Source organism: Microtus oregoni, unplaced genomic scaffold (genome assembly GCF_018167655.1).
Source record: "Microtus oregoni isolate MIOR12 unplaced genomic scaffold, Mior012 000005F_ref0000423, whole genome shotgun sequence".
Taxonomy (NCBI): Eukaryota; Metazoa; Chordata; class Mammalia; order Rodentia; family Cricetidae; genus Microtus; species Microtus oregoni.
In genome coordinates, this window is record NW_024543064.1 from 45,558,430 (window position 1) to 45,577,593 (window position 19,164).

General features: G+C 40.8%; 1 protein-coding gene across 2 annotated transcripts in view; it reads right to left on the reverse strand.

Annotated features, from left to right (window-relative positions):
• Positions 1-18,656, reverse strand: part of Oma1 (OMA1 zinc metallopeptidase) — a 58,289-nt gene extending 39,633 nt beyond the window's left edge. Inside the window, exons 1-6 of one of the 2 annotated variants that reach the window (XM_041652458.1) lie at positions 18,591-18,656; positions 11,929-12,429; positions 9,279-9,507; positions 5,548-5,721; positions 5,344-5,451; positions 1,581-1,709 (exon numbers count right to left, since the gene is read on the reverse strand). In XM_041652458.1, coding sequence (XP_041508392.1) covers positions 1,581-1,709; positions 5,344-5,451; positions 5,548-5,721; positions 9,279-9,507; positions 11,929-12,410 — 1,122 coding nt within the window. In that variant the 5' untranslated portion in view covers positions 12,411-12,429; positions 18,591-18,656. Of the gene's footprint in view, positions 1-1,580; positions 1,710-5,343; positions 5,452-5,547; positions 5,722-9,278; positions 9,508-11,928; positions 12,430-18,577 lie in introns of both variants that reach the window. The other variant, XM_041652457.1, reaches the window with a different exon arrangement.
• Between the last annotated feature and the right edge of the window lie 508 nt (positions 18,657-19,164).

Genomic DNA, 19,164 nt, shown 5'->3' on the forward strand with positions numbered 1-19,164 from the left:
GGAGGACAGAAAAAATCTTCATTAAGTGGATTTATTTCATGATCAAAGGAATTAAAAAAATGAATGTTAAATTAATTTCACAGAAAATCTAGTATGAAATGTCTGTCCTCTAAGATTGAAAATGTAAATGAGGCCATTGTTTCTTCCATTAGACTCCTGTGTTAAGCAGGAAAATAAGGAAGCTAGGGATGCGCCTGCCTGGACAGCCTCTGCTACCATCAGCTTATTTCACTCCCCATGTAAAATCTCTGCTGCTGAAGAAAGTGCTGCTGAGGAGTGGGACAGACTTAACTGGGGCCAAGGAACATAAATCTCACAGTTCTAAAAAAAATATAGGTATATGAGAGCCAATAACACTAGCCGAAAACATCAGAGGGAAAATTAACCACAGAGGAGAGCCCCTTCTGTGATTAATTATCTTCATTTCCTTTTCTAAATATTGATTAGTTAGGAAAATAAAACTTTCTTCTGATTTAATTTTTTTAAAAAAAAAAAACATGAACAGTTACCGTAACTTTAATTTTCCTAATTACTTGTATTTATGAGAATGTTTTCCAATTAAATTCTAATTTGCAGTAAGCACTAAAACTTTGTAGGAACTGGATCAAGAAGCAGGACTTTTGACAAAGGAGCTATTAATCCAGGAAGCAACTATTCAAACACAGCCACATGCTTGTAACAGATACAAGCAACAGTGTGTGAGCGTGGCCCAGGACTTCCTTCCCTCTCAGCTACAGGTTTCAAGCTGGAGAACTGCAAGGCAGGGGTCAGTTCAGTGCACTAACCAAGTGTGCACCACTGAGTGTACCAACCCAATGGAGCAACATCCACTGACAACAGAGTCATTGGGAGGCCTCAATTTAGAAGAAAAGGATCCATACCAAAGGCATCCCTGTTCTCAGGTTAACTATTAGTTGAAAAAATTATGCCTAAGAGGCAGGGCTTCATTGACAGCCCAGCAGGTCACTGACAGAAGAAAGTTCCAAACATGATGTGCCATCATCTGAACCTAACTGCTCTTTCTTCTTCAATTTGAGAACCACTGTTTCAATGTGGTTAGCATAGCTGTGAGGATGACAAGACCGATCCTCAGTAACACAGCACTCTGAACAATGAAGGGCTTAGTCACGAGATTATTATTATCAGCACTAAAGCACCTAAAACTGCCCCACCCATGTATTCTAGGAAGTGTTTGTTTAACTGCATAAGCAGCGACGGAGAATGATATGAAACCACAGCCAGCCCCATGATCATTAAAACTTCAGGCTTCTTGAAAGAGCTCTCTGGAGGAAGGATGCCACTGTCACAGAGATAAGGGAAGGACCAGTGACTAGGTTTTGTCTCTATGATATCAACATCTATGAAAAAAAATCCATGGTAGCTCTTTTAATCAATCCTTATATATCACTGAACAGATGTAGAATTCCTTAATTAAATGCTACATAGGAACAACACCTAAAAATGAAAATCAGACACTAAAACTCCATATCTGACTCCAGGACAGACTTTAACACAGCTCTGAGAGACACTGCTTTCCATGGGTACTGTTGCATGCTCACCACAGGTCATCTTAGACTTACCTCCTGCAGCTTCGATTGTATCCATTGGCCCAGAAGTGCCAAGCTGTCTCGTGGACAGACAGCCCAAATCATAGTGAGAAAAATCATACCAAGGAAATCCAGTAAGTGAACCAAGCTAGCCTTTTCTGCCTGAGAATAATAAAACAATGAAAATCACTTAATAAATTAGTATTTAGTAAACTGAAACAGTACACATTTATACTTTCTAGCCATCACTTAATCATACTAAATAATTATGTGTGTTCAATTGGCCAACATGAACAAAGATCTGATTTTTTTAAATTATTTTATTATATTTAGTTTTTATTGTGTGTGTGTGTGTATGTGTGTGTTTGTGTGTAGGGCATGGGCATGCCATAGTACAATAGACAAGCTCTGATATAATGCTTTGTACACTGTAAAGATTTGTCACTTGTATTGGTTTTAAGAAAACACTGATAGACCAGTAGCCAGGCCGGAAGTAAGGGTGGGGTGACCAGACTAGGTGAATTCTGGGAAGGGAAAAGGCTCAGTCTGCAGTGGACACCCAGACACAGAGGAAGCAAGATGAGAAGGCCTTAATGATAAAAGGTACCAAGCCACATGGCAAAACATAGATAAGAACTATTGGTTAATTTAAGTTGTAAGAGCTCATTAATAATAAGCCTGAGCTAATATGCCAAACAGTTTATATATTAATATAAGTCTCTGTGTGTTTCTTTGGGACTGAACGACTCTGCTGTAGGATGAGAAAGGACAGAAACTTCTGCGTGTAACAAGGAGGTCAGAGGACAAATTGTAGGGTCAGTTCTCTCCTTTCATATGTGGGACCTGGGATCTAACTCATGCCATCAGGCTGCAGCCAAGAGTTTTTACTTGTCAAGAATTTCTCCCTTCATATCCATGCTGTCTCCTGGCATGCCCCCTTTTCTTTGCTTATACACCTGTGAGTCACTTATGCCTTTAACATTGTACCACTTTTGCTGAGCTAATTATTCATCATCAGAGACAGTAACAAATAAATTAATTAAATAAATTAATAAACTAGTTTCTTACATTAACCAGCACAATGATTCCTCTGGTATGATAAGCACCATTTTATAGATAATGGACTGGGAATAGATATTTTGTGATTGCTCCAATTCACATAGCTATTAGTAAAAGGACCAAAAAAAATCACAGGCTGATGCTATTTTTTTTTTTGGTTTTTAACATAGACACTATACTCTACACATCAAATAAAAGTGTTTATCACATTTATATTGTTACATAAAGCCTACATATATATATATATATATATATATATATACATATAATAGATAACACACTTAAAACAAGAAAATTCAGAAAGAGATCACAAATTTAATTAAAGGTATTTTGGTATGTATGACCTAATACATGAAAGAAAATAACACATTTATACAAATTTTCTGTAGTGAAAGTTTGGTATTTATCACTGAGAATTGGGTTCTGAGTGTTGGACATATTCACAGCAGTAAGCAGAAAAGGCTTGTATAAAAAGTGTGTTCTGCCCAGTAATGTCTAGTAAAAGTTAAATGCATGGGCATATTCACCAGTCACTAGTGTGTGTTAACTCACTACCAGGCTGACTTTCTACCAGTCACTCCCTGAATGGACACAACATGGCTAAAAACTAAAATCAGACTATGACCTTCACAATATAATCTCTCCTCAAAAAACAACTATCACACAACAGTCACTAGCTGTAAAACAGTTATTGAATTCTACTATGAAAGACTGAAGTCAACATGACAATGTTTATAAAGAGAACACCCTTACTATAGAATATTAAAGAGAGTATAACTGTTTTTAGTCTTAAAAAATAGAAACATTTTTTAAACTGCATATTTATAGAAAAAAGAAAACAGCATAAAAGCCAGGTTTAATCAAAACTAAGACTTCCAAAAGAGAAAATGTTTTGATAATAAGAGACCTTTGTCAAGGAAACAGTAACTTTTTTCCATCATGGCTGTTCCCTGCCTCTTCTGTTTCATCTGACTGCCATCCTATACTGGTGGTGGTAACCCCACACTGACAGGCACTGATGGACGCCACATCAGCTGAATGGTACCATCTTTTAAGGCTACAACAGCCACATCTTGAAAGCAACCTTAAACAACATGTAGATACAAGTTGGCAGCACCTGCGTACACTACTGGGTGCTATTCTGGGTCAGATGGGGTCAGTAAAGTCATTTCTTCCCTTGTAAAACCATTAAAGATTTCTGCTTAAAGATTACCAAATTCTCTGTGTTGTCCAATAAACACAGACCAAAGTTCGGTGTTACAGACAGACATAATCAGAGACACAGGCACAGATTCAAACATACACACACTGATACAGGCGACGGGACAAATAGATCACACACATACACACAACATACAGATGGAAGACACAGGAAGAGAAGTGGCGAAATCAAATTTAAACTTACACTTTGCCAAACTAACCCAAGAGAAAGGGCCTGTCTCATTCATTAATGCATCACTGATATATTAAGACATCATTATTTGAGAGATGTTGAAATACACTATAATGATACTATTTCTATTGCTTAGATTTATTCTTGTAAATATTTAGGGAAAATATTCTTTAAATATTTTCCTGTAGCTCAAAAGAAATCATGAATGCTTCAAAAAAGAGCAACTTTGGCCCAGCTCGCCTAATTATTCCACTAAAGAATAGGTAGAATTGCCAGGCGGTGGTGGCACACGCCTTTAATCCCAGCACTCGGGAGGCAGAGGCAGGTGGATCTCTGCGAGTTCGAGTCCAGCCTGGTCTACAAGAGCTAGTTCCAGGACAGGCACCAAAAAACTTCAGAGAAACCCTGTCTCGAAAATCAAAAAAAAAAAAAAAAAAGAATAGGTAGAATTTTAAATGACTTCGGGAAAGATTTAAAACCATTATAATTTCCATTTGAAGTTAAAAATATTTGCACTTACGATTTAGCTTATTGTAATCCTCTCACAAACATTAACTGCATAGTTCATTAGAAAATAAAAATATATTTATCTCTATTTATACGTGCAAAAGATTCATTAACATTTTTAATAAATAGCAATCAAAAATGAGTACAAAAAAATATGTTTTGTGTGTTATTAAAGACCCAGATGACCACTATTAGTCATTTTAAATGTTAGTTTCTTAACACATAAACCAGGAATGATAGATACATGCTCATAAGTTATTAAAGCTCTGAGTGAGAAAGAACATATTAGATGAAGCTCAGTAAACTGTTCCAGCAAGGTGTCATTACTGCTCCACATTCGTGTCATATTGCATATCACTTAGACATTTTCCAACAATATTCCAAGCCATCTTTTGAAAATGAGTAAGAATAAAACTGATTTACCACTTAAATAGTAATATCACTTTCCAACAATTAGTTTTCTGACTAGATGTAAGTATGTTAATAATTATGAAAGTTTAAATTTTAATGTGAAATAATTAGAGGTTGAGACTAATTACTTTTTAGCAAAAGAGACAGGTGATAAAAACAGTATTTAAGAGAAACACTAATTATTCGGTATCACACACTAAAGACTGTAAAAGTCTCAAAATAGGCTAATCACTTTTTTTCAGGTACAGAATAAGGCAAGTACATTCCATCATTAAAAGAAAAAAAAATCCTGAAAAGATTGGGTTCTTTAAAGGCTACAACGTGGTAACACCAAAGCAACGTTCAACAGCTGCACATCATCCGGGTACTTACAACGTGGTAACACCAAAGCAACGTTCAACAGCTGCACATCATCCGGGTACTTACTGCGTGCCCCAGGACTGCATGTGCAATCTCATGGCCCAGAAGGAAGGAGAGCTGGTGAGTATCGGTTACACTGTTCAAAAGCCCAGTGAAAACAAACACTTGCCCGTTCTGCACATAAAGAGAATAACATAAGCAATCAGCCCACAGTAAAACTTAAAGACACAAAAGCTAGAAACAAAAATGTATTTTAAAGTATTTACTTACAGGAAGGACAAAGGCATTCACATCTGGGGAATCAACCACATGAATCACCCAGTTGATCTCAGAGATCCCTGGGACATCCTGATTGCACTGAGTCAGATGATACACCACTTCTTTAACAGTCAGGTAGCGGGGGTCTCTCTCGGGCAGCATAGCGTCTTTAAATTCTTCCATCCACTAGAAGATTTTTCAAAAAGTATTGTTTAAGAGCTCTTGCTTATGCTGCTTCATGAAAAGTGCTTCATTTGACTAGTGTTGGGTATTTTAATTTTGAATTGTATGAAAATGTACATATATTAAATGCTCACATTTCTGAAATTTAAATTATTCATGTAAAAGCAGTATAGTGTCTCACAAAGGAATAAATTATACGATTTTTTCATATAGCATAATTCAATTCAAATTTTATTCTTCTTTTCTATTAGTCTATATGCAAATAAAATGCTTAGCTATTTCTATCTTCCTAAGAATTCCAGGAAACAAAACTGCCTAGATACTAAAGGATTCACATGAAAAACTTCATATATAGCTCAGTTGGCAGAGTGGGCACTCTAATGGCGTATGCAAAGCCTGAGCTTGAGCCTCACTCAGCACAAACCCAGTGTGTACACAGCCTTGTACTCTGAACACTGGAGAGGTGGAACCAGGATGGTTAGAAGGTCATCCTTTGTCTGCTGCAGAGGAAGTTCAAGGCCAGCCTGGGATACAAGAAACCCAGTCAGGAGAGAGAGAGAGAGAGAGAGAGAGAGAGAGAGAGAGAGAGTCAAAGAAAATGAATTACTTTCATAACCTACTAAATGGAAGAACACTCTATTCATAATATAGACTCAGGCTTTTACAAAGAGAGACAATATCTCACAAATTGTAAAATATTTGATCGACACTGAAGGAAAGAAAATCACTGAGATCTCAGAACTAATGGCCAAATCGTTTTCTCTATGTGATGCTGATTAAAAAGCATAGCTATCTTATATAGGAGAACATTTTTTTCTGAAGCTTTTTTCTGAGAGATTCTATCATATATACTGAGAAAAATTAAGGCTATTCTACAAATATTTAATTTTTATAAAATGCATAGTTTAATATATAAATCAAGTTGATAACATTTTTCTTTTTCCTTTTTTTCTTTTGGCTTTTCAAGACATGGTTTCTCTGTGTAACAGTCCTAGCTGTCCTGGAACTAGCTCTTGTAAACCAGACTGACCTCGAACTCACAGAGATCTGCCTGCCTCTGCCTCCCGAGTGCTGGAATTAAAGGCGTGCACCACCACCTCCTGGCTGATAATCTTTTTCAAGATGCACTACAATATATGACTTAATGGAATATGGACTTAGAAGACTACATCAATCACCATTTTTAAAGAATAATTCACAGGGGCTGGAGAAATGGCTCAGCGGTTAAGAGCACTGCCTCCTCTTCCAAAGGTCCTGAGTTCAATTCCCAGCAACCACATGGTGGCTCACAACCATCTGTAATGAGATCTGGTGCCCTCTTCTGGCCTGTAGACAGAATACTGAGAATACTGTATGCATAACAAATAAATAAATCTTTAAAAAAAAAGAAGAATTCACAGTGTAAACAAATTTTAAAAGTCCTCTATTAATCCTCCTCAAAGAAGCTGAATTTGCTGCCTACTGCTGTGATAAACACCACGACAAAGCCACTGGGGAGGAGAGGGTTTATTTCATCTTGTACTTTCAAGGCCACACTCCATCACCAGGCCCGGCAGGAACTGAAGCAGAAGCCCTGGGAGAATGTTGTTTACTGGTGTCTCCTCATAGCTGCCTTAGTTTGTTTTCTTACACACCCCAGAACCACCTACCCAAGGATGGCACTGCTTACAGTGAGCTGGGCCCTCCCACATCAATCATTAGTCAAGACAATGGACCACAGGCTTGCCTATGGACCACTCTTGTGCAGGCATTTTCTCAACAGAGGCTCCTTTGTCTCTCAGATGATTCTAGTTTGTGTCAAGCTGACAACACACTAGTTTACACACTATGAAATTACAGAATATTATAATAGCTCTATAATAATGTTTGGATTCACAGACCAGTAGATAAAGCAATAAAAATGTCTAATCACATGAACACTTTTATACATATATACAGAGTCATATGTATACACAAGGTATATACATATAAACAAATCCATTCATATATTCATGTATTCATTTTTTAAGCTATCTGAATAGTAGAAGATATACAATTTCATACAAGGTTTGTTCCAATCTTTCTATAATATTTTTCTCAACCTATCTTCCTATTAAGACTAAATTTTAAAAGATACTTTGAATTTCTGTATGTATTCTTCTAAGACAGTGTCATTATCTTAACTAAGAGCAATTTTTATAGTAAAAAGTCATTACTATCTGTGGTGTTTAAAAGAAAATGGTAAAAAAGAAAAAAAGAAAATAGTTAGGAGGTGTGGCTTGCTGGAGTAGGTATGGCCTTGTTAGAGGAAGCCTGTCACTGTGGAGGTGGACTTTGAGGACTCATATATGCTCAAGCCATGCCCAGTGTCTCAGTTCATTTCCTGTTGCCTTTGGATCAAGATGTAAAGTACTCCAGCACCATGTCTGCTTGCATGCTGCAATACTCCCAGCCACAATGCTCCCTGTCATAAAAATAATTGACTAAACCTTTGAAACTGTAAGTCACCACTTCAATTAAATGGTTTTTTTTTTATAAGAGTACTGTGGTCATGGTGTCTCTTCACAGCAATGGAAACCCTAACTAAGACAGTATCAATGATAACCTTCCTTTGACAAGCTCAGGTATTCATTTGCATTAAACAGACATGAAGACCTGAGCACCCTGGAGCTATCACCTATTCAACCAATGGCATTCAGCACATCCCTGTAGGTGGGATCTACTGGAATGCAAGGATGGTCTTCATCCTTGAGGACACACGAGAGCACAAAGTACACAATGTGTCATTAGTACTATAGTTATTACACATCTCAAAGAATTAAGATTTCTAAATCACTCCTTTACTGAGCATTCAGAAAAGAAGTTATTATGATGGCACACACCTATAACCTCAGAACTTAGGAGACGGAGACATAAGGGTCACAGGTTGATGGCTAACCTGGGTCTCATGGGGAAACTGTCTTAAGAAGAAAAAAATGGCAGAAAATACAGTAAGATTTCAAAAGTCAAAACTGATATTTGGAAAAATAACAACTGTCTTATTACACCTGACTTTCAAGGTATAAAAATTCTCACAACCTATTTACTTAGTTGATACATAAAAAGCACTTATTTGATACATAAAAACTAAGCACTACTTTGCATGCTGTGTTAGTTCCTAGGATAAAATAAACAAACCAACAATGTTGTTGGTCCCACGGAGCTTAACCTAATAAGGCCGGTGGACACAGACTACGTTAAGTTGCCCTATGGTAAGAAAGCAGAGGAAGGAAAACTGGCACTGCTGAGCACGGGGCACAACCACAAAGGCACAGTTCCCAGTTCAGCATGATCTAGTCGCTGGTTTGAGCCAGTCTGAACATCAAGCGAGGTTTTCCTGAGCAGAGCAGGGGCCACCTGGGTGGGAGGAAAGCCCCACTGCACATGATGCAAAGCCCTTCCCTGGGTATGAGACCTGGGAAAAAGTTACTATGTTCTATCAAAGACTAAAATTAAAAGCAGTGCATCTTCCATATGTAAAGAGGCCTCCTGCCTCAGTGCCTCCTTATGCAATCTAGCTAAGGACAGTTCTTGCTACTTACCACTTGGTACTCCAGGTCTGAGAGAAGTCTGAAGTGCTCCTTCCCCAGCAACAGCAGTTTGCTCCTTCCTGTGACAGGGCTCACTTCCAGGTGAGTGAAATAGAATACCACAAACAACAGTCCGGAGGCACTCAGGCCAAGGAGCAACTTCCATTTATTCTTCTTCACGCTGTCTTTAAATAGCTCCTTCTTGTTGGGAGGAAGTGCTTGCCACCATTTCCTTATACCCCTGTGACAAACCAGAAAGGAGCATCCTAAGTGCATGCTCACCTTCCAACAAAGCTCACACACATGAGCCACGATTTTACAGCATCAATTACTTCAATCTCTATGTTTCTCTGTACACACAGCATTTTAAATTATAAAATTCTTAGCTAAAGTATGAAAAAGTCAGAAACTCTATAAAATCCATAAGGCTCGTCTGAATTTCCCTCCTCAGCTAGTGTGACGGCAAAGACTAACGTGGGGAGCTGTCTTACAGCTACCACCGACCAACACTGGAATTGGTTGCCATGTCAAAGTGCTCTTCTAATCATCATGCGCATGTCACCTCATAGGCTCTTCCTCATGTAATAGCTTGATACAGAGGACAACCTAGCCACAGTGGCCGGATGGTCCAGTCGGTCCATCGTAGGCAGCAAGAAGAAAACCCGGGAGTAAAGGGAAGGTAGATAGAGTCCCCAGGCCATCTTCTTGGGGTCACGAAGGATAAATATGTACCTTTCAAACTGCTCTTCCTGCTGGTCCCCAGACTCCAGCTCAGTCTATAACCCAGCAAGGAAGAAGAGAAGCTACCTCGGCTCTGACTCCGGGAGTGAGCGGTGCTGCTCAGAGCAGCCGCTCCACTAGCGTGTCACTAGAGCACCCAAAGGGAAGGGAGGATTGGAAGCAGCAGAGTAAAGAAATGGACACCTTACAGATGCAACCTGGGGACGGCCTTGTGAGCTGACAATAGTTCTCTCAAGTGCTCTAAACACTGACAACAAGCAATGTTTTCAATAGTGGAACAAAACATTTCTTTGTGTACACATTTGTCAGGTCTTAATAAAATTTATGACACACACATATGTGTACACACACACACACACACACACACAAATCCCTTAACAGGGATTCATTTAACAAAGCAATTTTTTAGATCCTGTAATTTACCAAGTTCCTGCTATCATAGTTCCACCAAAAGGTCTCTGTATTCCATATCAAAGGCTTGGTCTCTGGCCTGTGGCACTACTACAAGATGTCAGGTGTCTAGTGATAGGAAGTAGGGTCACTGGGGATGTCCTTGAAGCGGATGTTAGGCTCCTGGTCCCTATCCATTTCTCTCTTTGCCTTCCTGGCCATCATGAAATGTATTAAGTCTCCTCTGCCATGTATTCCCACCAAGATGCACCAAGTGGCCCTAGAGCCTAAGCAACCATGGACTGAAACCTCGGACAGCATGAGCTGAAATATGTCTTTGCTGCCTTTTTATCTCAGACATTTCAGTGTTGGAAAGCTGGCGCAGAGACACACATGAAATGCCTTGGCAAAGTGACTGAACCAAGGAGTCATACGAACACTTTTTCCTTTTTTTTTTTTTTTTTTTAAATTTTTGGTTTTTGGAGATAGGGTTGACAGGGGTTTTCTATGTAGCCCTGGCTGTCCTGGAACTCACTCTGTAGACCAGGTTGGCCTTGAGCTCACAGAGATCCGCCTGCCTCTGCCTTCCAAGTGCTGGGATTAAAGATGTATGCCACCACTGCCTGGCCACTTATTTCCTATTTATACAACATTTATAAAATTACTACTTACTTATATGTGGAACATATTATAAGAGGAAATTTACAATAGTAAAATCAACACCAAATCAGACAATTTTAAAGGACTAGAACTCACAAAACCATCATCCCTACAAACAAGGATGAGATAGTTACTTAGGAGCAAACGTAGATACCAATTTTCTGACCTTCAACATCAAACATGTAGAATTAAACATATTACAGAGGAATTCTTCAACTTTTAATAAAAGCAGACTGGGTTGTGAGTATGGAAGGAAGTAGAGAGCTAAACATAAGAAAACTTTATGAAGAAATGATTTGCCTTCTCCAACCTTCATGAAATGAGGAAAGGAGGTTGAGAAACAAGCACTAGCTATAAAACAAGTAATCATGAAGGATGACCAAGAGAAACAGAACAAGGATACACTGAAAACAGAATGGTAGAGATGAGCATCACTGATGTGGCTAAGCCTGAGCCCCCAGTTATATGAGGGAAGACCCTCACTCCATGCTCACTGCCTAAGTCCCACAAAATGCAAAGGTGATGTTCTTAGGTGCTGCTGTCTCACAAGCTGCCGCCAGTACTTCCCATTCTCCCGATCAGAGATCTGAAGTCTCTTAGAAACATCTCTAGCACCAAACTTAAGGATCCATTTCTGTACAATAAGCCAATGATTCCAAGATCGCACAGAACAAGACTAGTAGAACTTACCTTTAAAAACTAAATTTTGAGTTGAATATGGTATAAGGGAAAGTTTTTTTAAAAGTAGAGCTTTATAAAACAATAAAATTCAATTATTAAAAATTATTGTAAGTTTCATATTACATATACAAATGTAATATGAAAAGTTAAGAACTTAAACACAAATGTTGTTTCCCTCAAGCATTTTTACCTGCCCACAATGATGGCAAGGAGCTTCTGCACTGGTTTCAGAATAAGCAGCAAGAGAGGGACTGGGGCGGCCAGAGCCCGTGGAGACGTGTGGAAACTCCGGGCGGCCCTTGCAGCAGCGCAGCTCAGAGGACACAAGGCTGCAGGAGCAGGACCACCAACCCCTTCCCTTGCTCCGAGAGAACAGGACGTGAGAACAGTACGTTTGTCCATAAGCACCCCCGTTTCCTGGCTTTGGCCATTTGAGAAGTATCTTGATTTTTTGTTACTGGAGGTCCTACAAAAATGGAAGTTTCCGGGCTGTAAAGTCAGCGAGTGACGCTGACTGACTGTGTTAAGTCCCCGACTCGCATTTACTACCCAAGGTCTTCGTGCTTGTGGACAGCCTGCTAGTGGTTTCCACTGTCTCCAGTTGGCCAGGGAATTCACTCCAGAGAGAAACCGGTTTCTCGTGGAAGACTGCAGTCCATACAGGAAGCTCATCTTGCTTTTGCTCAGCTACCTAAAACACAAAACATAAGATGTAAGCACCTGTGGAAAATACGTCTTTGCAAACCGGGAATGGGATGCTTAAGAAATGTGTGTTAAACATCCTAAGATGAACGCCTGTGCTCTTGCCCATCGCCCACAGCAGCTCCTTTCGACAGGACAAACCAAACGGGTACACACAGCATTAGTTCACTACACAGTGCTTATTTGCAACACTTGAATCGAAAACTTCATTTAAAAAAAAAAATGTGGTTTTTTTTTTTTTTATTGCAGGGAATCTGATCAGAAAATCATTTGGGGGAAGAGAAATAGCTTAGGTAAAACAAGAATAAATTTGTATCAATTGACAAGTACAATGAATATAATAGGACAGAAAAGTCTAACTTACAAAATTCCAATGTATTCTTTCAAATAAAACCATGAAACTTAGCTAGGCAGGGTGGTGGATGTCTTTAATCCCGGTACTTGGGAGGCAGAGTCAGGAAGATCTCTGAGTTCGAGGCCAGCCTAGTCTACAAAGGGAATTTTAGGACAGCCAGAGCTACACAGGGAAACCCCGAAACCCCATCTCAAAAAAAAAAAAAGAAAAGAAAAGAGAAAGAAAGGAGGGAGAGAGACTTTTGATTGGAGTCAGGATGTAAGAAGAGAGACTTTAATGTCACCTAAAAAATTGCTTTAAAATCAGAATACATAAAACAAGGGTTTCAATATACTTGGCAGTAGGTGATAAAGAATCAAAAGATAGGAAACAAGATGAGAACCTACAACTAACGCAGAGAATTACCTGATAAGTTTCTAAAAACACACAGACAGGAGAGACTAGCCCCTTACCTGCCCTAACCTGCCAGTAGCTGGATCTTACGGGCAGAGCACAGGAACACAGAAGAGCACAGAGAGAACTCGGTGTCTGCACAGGCCCTAGCTAGTCCGCTGAGTACTAGCTGGTCACATGAGTAGGAAATCTCCCTGAAGCTTGGAAAGAACCAGCTGATGACCTGATGACTCTGGGACCCACATGAGTGAAAGGAGAACCAACTCCTTCAAGCTGTCCTCTGGTACCCATACATGTGCTATGACACACACATGCATAAAGACAGAGAGAGAGAGAAAATAGATGCTGGGAGAAAAAAAGACAGAATAATCAAATGCGTTGGATAAAGTCTGGAGTGAACATCAGCTTCAGAAGTCAAGTGAGACAAATGGATGTGTCTAAACACAGATGTGTTGTTGTAGGAAATGACTTTTCTTAGATGATGATATGGATGTGAATATCTCATTCCTGACATACGTGATAGAGTATCTATTCATGAATGAAGCTTATTTCCAAGTACTCTTGCAAATGCAGACATATACAGCTCCATACAACTGTACTTCCGCACACATATATACACACACAGGACATAGAGCCAAGGCTGTAATACTGATAATCATATCTATGTGGCTACATCTATGTGGCTATATCTATGTTCCTCAAATTTTTTTCAATTTTTCTAATGTTTTAAAATCTCATGGAGGACGTGTCATGAAACTAACTTTACTATTACAATATTAATACCTAAAAAGATGTTTCGAAACTGCTAATTTTAGTGACTAGCATTGTTTGCATAGTTGACAATTTGAAGGTTATTAGACTGTACTTGTACGTAATTTGTACAGTACACTTTTGTGTTATTAATTTATGAAGTGAATAAGGCCAACACTAAGTGAAAATTAACTCCATGGAAGCCCTTTTTGAGATAATACCAATTAAAAAAGAGTAGAGTCAACTTAGCCTATTAATAGCTTGACATTAACAAGATACTTCCTGTTGTGGTATATTTGATCACAGTGAGACACTCTTGAGACTGTGTTAATAAAGTTAAACTCGGGTGGGGGAGGGGCAGCCAGTGACTTATTGACAAGAATTGACCATAGAGATTTTAGAGGACCAAGGATACAATAGAGAGGCACAGGAAGGCTTAAGGAGGGACTGAGAGAGATGCCTTTTTGATCTGGGGAGTGTGGGGAAAAGGACAGCTGGTTGCTCCTCTGTCACTTCTTTGATGAGGCTTTCACCCAAGTTTTTATTGATAGAAGAACAAATTAGAAAAACACTTGAACTTTCTAGCTTCCTCTCTTCTGCGCTGCACTAAACTAAGAAGTGAGGTATGATAATGACAATGATGACGATGATGATGGTAATAATTTAAGTCTGAAAATGATTGCAAACTCGTAGCCATGTGTCACATATAAAAAAGTGACGGAGAGCTGCACCGTAAGGCTCCTCGCCATGCAGGCAGAGCTCCAGGTGCTCTTGAGGCACGCAAGAGATGCAGTTAACAGATGTGTGCGCTGCTGCTGGTACAGCACAGCATCCTGTCTTACTGACACTGTTTTTAAAGTAGAATCAACACCATCTACAGTAATAATAGAAAGCACATCATTACCATTAGCAAGTACTACATGCTATACATAGCTGCAGGTCCTGTATGTGAGTAGTTTCTTAGTCTGCATTAAGACAGATACCATGTCACTAGGCAACAGGAGTGTCTGAGCTCCATAGTAACCTAATGGGACCAACCTTCTTCATGTATGTGAACACGCCATTGGGTTCTTCATTGGCTAAGTGGTATGGAAGCTATTGGAAGAACATAAAATATAGTCCTTATCTTTGTGGCGTTGACATTCTAATCAAGAACTGGATTTATTGGGGGAAAATACATAAAATTTCTTATTGATGCCATGTGCTTTTTTTTTCTAGAAATCAAACTACAAAAACAACATGAACACATTTTCTTTCCTTCAAATCTGATGGCTTACTGTCGTAAAGCTTTTAGCACTTGCCTGACCATGACCTCAACTTAGGGAATAGGCCAGCAGGAGGTCATGTTAGCCCCTCAAGGCCACTGGTCTCAAAGCCAACAGCAGACATCTACCACAGAGACAACTCCACATTACGCATATCTAGCACAGGAATTAAGGAAGTGTGTACGTAGGGTCTGCAGTTGGTGCTGCAGCAAACCAAGTCCATGCAAGGTGGACCCATGAGGGAAAGTTCTGCAAGTGTTTGCACAGAAAGAATGACAGAATATACATGTGGTGAGAGACCACAGAGGAAGGGAGGGAGGGAGGGAGGGAGGGAGGGAGGGAGGGAGGGAGGGAGGGAGGGAGGTTAACCATGGATGCAGATGAATGCCTGAAGGACTTCATGTTCTCTGACACCACTGTGCTTTCCAAATCTGAATGAGCTTCAGAAGCTCCCTAAAGCAGTTCCCCCTCTTCGTCCACTTTCTGAGTCTTACAGATGATCTCAGAGACGTTTTCATGATTGGAGGCAGCCGCACAAGTTCACGCGCAAGCTAATATTTCCATGTAATATGTGCCAAGAAGCAGCCTGAGGGATCCCCCTTACACACATTTCCCAATCTTCCAGAGACTAAGTTCCAAACTATACTGGATTAGCCCTAGGATTTTAACACCCAAAGAGCAGAGGCCACTTAAATCAGTCCTGCCAATCTACATCCTTACTACATCACTGCAGCTCACCCTGGGCTCTGTGACCCTGCATGGAGATTTTACTACAGGCTCTCCAGCCCCTCTGCTTTAGTTCACTAGCAACCCCTTCTCCAAGCAATCTAAAGCAATCCTTAAGAAAGGCAAATCAGCCTGGTAGTGTTGGTGCAAAAATAAAAAAAATGAAATCAACAACGTAAGTCTAACCTAACGAGTCAGTCACACACAAACAGATCTGCTAACCTAAATCAGCAGTAAGTGCTACCTGCAAGTGCCCTGAAGCTAGTGTGCCAGGCCAAGGCAGGCCTGTCTTGAGTCACAGAGCTGTTGAAGATAATTTAAAAAACAAGACTTTCTTGATGTGGGATTCCCCTCTGTATGCTATGAGAAATTGGTTGATTTAAGATATAAGAGTTATCTAGAAATTAGCCTAAACTATTGGCCAAGCAGTGTTGCAATTAATATAGTTTCTGTGTGATTATTTGGGTCTGAGTGGCCAGGAAACGAAAGTGCAGTCTCTGCCTACACTTTCTTTATAACAGGGAGAGGCTAAGTTGAAGGTCAAAAGGAAGACCGCATAAAACTTCCTATAGAAATGTTCTCTGTGCTGTCCACTATGGCAGCCCCAGCATGTGGCTAGATGCATCTAAGGAACGGAATTTGTAGTCTGCTTCGTTTTTATTATAAGAGAAGTTATGAACCAGTGGCTGTCACACTGAGCAGAGAAGGTTTGCATGTTAGGGGCAGGTGAGCTTCTGTAGAGCCAGAAAGATGTGAACACAACCACCCAAAGGAAGTCCCGCAATGTAACCGAATCAGACCTTCACAATGCCAAATGTTTCAAACCTTTCTACACAGGCCACAAGTTCAGATTTACTGTGAAATTTACCTATATCAAAATGTTGCCAACCAAATTAATAAAACTTGATCATCTTAACCAAACTTTCCATTATCTCATTCCGTTCAGTAGTGTTTTAGTCACTAATTCATTAGATAATGAATGAATAGAACACGTCAGACCCGTGTAGCAGATACAAAGCAGGGAAGAAAAAAGACAAAAACCCCTGCCCAGTTTGTAAAACTAACGAAGATAAAACACACTAATGGATACAAAAATAACCTCAGAAAAGACCTACATGTAATTTAGGAAGCAGATTCTGGGGGGATCCAGTATTTCCTCTTTCTGGGCAGTTTAACTTCTACTACTGGGTTCATGAACTTTGTAAACACTAAGCCAAGCAAGCACTTCTATAATTGCCACTGGTTCTCTATGAGCTTCAGTAAACATCCTAATGTTGCTTCCTGGCTCCCCAGTTCCACAGGCACCATCTCCAAGCCTCCTCCACCCACTGCTAAATTCTAGAATGTCTGGTTCACTGACACCCCTTCGACGATAAACTCTCATCAGCGTATCACACACACAATTCACACCGCTTGGCTCCGCTCGTATGAGATGAAAACTGCTCATTTCAGGGCATGTGCGAACATTTTTAACGCAGTCTACCAATAGAAGGTAAAAACAAAAGGCCCCAACGCTAGGTACATAATTAAAATCATTATCATTTCTACCACTGACAATCACCTGCCTCCCAGAATAGAAACAGTGGTTTTTAATCTGAAATCATTAATTAATCCTTAAAATGGAGGGTTTTTTAAAGGGGGTGGGGATCTATACGTTTTCAAAGAGCCAATCACCACACCGCACAGTACCTAAGAAAGAACTGGGGCTGCCATGTGCTCGTCAAAGAACCATGGCAGATCAACAAACATAGCTGGCAGACTTGTAGGATTAGGAAATTAATGATGTGAGAAAATTAAACTATTTGGATTGCTAGCCTCTAAGAACATTCCAGACCCTTAATTCTTCAAGTGCCATCCCAGAATGAGCAAATAGTGCACTCACTGGCTCTCACAGCTGACGTCTGGAAGACAGTCTTAACAACTCTCCCTGAAAACGACTATTTCTTCTCTAGTTTCTATGGAAACAGCTGTCAGATTGGCAAAAATAGGACATGCACTTTGAAATAATCATTCAAGCTAAGTACATGATGGGCGGCTTCTAAAAAAGAAAGTTATCAGACTTGGCTCTTCAGTTTCCAAATGTCACACAGCACCCCTGCACCTTGGCTGGGGATGCCGGCTAATGAAGCTAAATCCTTTTAGGAGGGCTCCAAGACCTTGAGAGTCGCCCTGAGGCGGTCAGTTCCTACGAACTATCAACTCCTAAATTACAACTGTGGTTATTTTCACCTCCAGAGACTAACGTTTCTGAGGTTTGCCCTGCTCAGGTGCTCCCTGTCGCACCGCAGATGACATGTAAATAATATTTAAAAATGATCCTCGAATACAAGTTGCTTAGGATTCAGTAAGTTCCCTGGAACTGTCCTGATGCTAATAGTTGCGACAGGAGCATTTGTCTCTGAACAAGGAGGAGCGGCGGGACGGAAGGGGAGACCCGCACAGGCCAGGCCAGCCACACCGCAGGAGGAAGCGCTGCTCAGGCGGAACCTAGCACCGCCGGCGGGGGAGGCAAGCTTCCAGAAAGCCCGCCACCCCGGCCGTTTGCGCCGACCCTGGCAGGGCCCATGCCCACCGCAGCCCCGAACCCCGGCCCCAACTCCCCATCTCCGCCCTCCCCGCCCAGCGCAGGGAGAACGCCGAGCCGTCACCGTGAGCACGCACTCTAGCCGCGGCCTGAGCGGGATCCAGCAGCGGGCCTCCGCGCAAGCGCACACCCTCCCAGGCCCCGCCCCCTCACTTCCTGCCCTTGGGACCTCCGGGCGCCTTTTGCCCCGCCCGCGTGGTGGGGCTCGGTGACCCTGCGGTCCCTGACAGGCTGCAGCTCCTTCTGACTGTAGCGCCTTGGCACACCCGTGTGGCTGGAGGAGGATACTCCTGGATGAGCCACCTGCTGGGAACTACACACTTCCTTGATACTTGCCATGACTGTGTTGGATCCTGAGTTCTGCCCCAAGGGAAAGCGATTCAGGAGGCTGATGGAGGACTGAGATGCCTTGATTTGAAGCTGCATTGCGCTGGGTGGTTTTGATTATGGGTGTAACATTAATTCCAGCATTCCATTTACTGGTACTCCTCCCGCAGTCCTAGGGTGGTAAGTCTGCATAAAAATAAGACTAAAGATAAAAAAACCATTTCACCATGATCTCTTGAGGAGGTCAGCAGCATCCATGACAACCGCTTCTGTAGTGTCCTAAGACACGATTTCGTTGTGGAAAGGGTTTGCACAGGGGTGTGA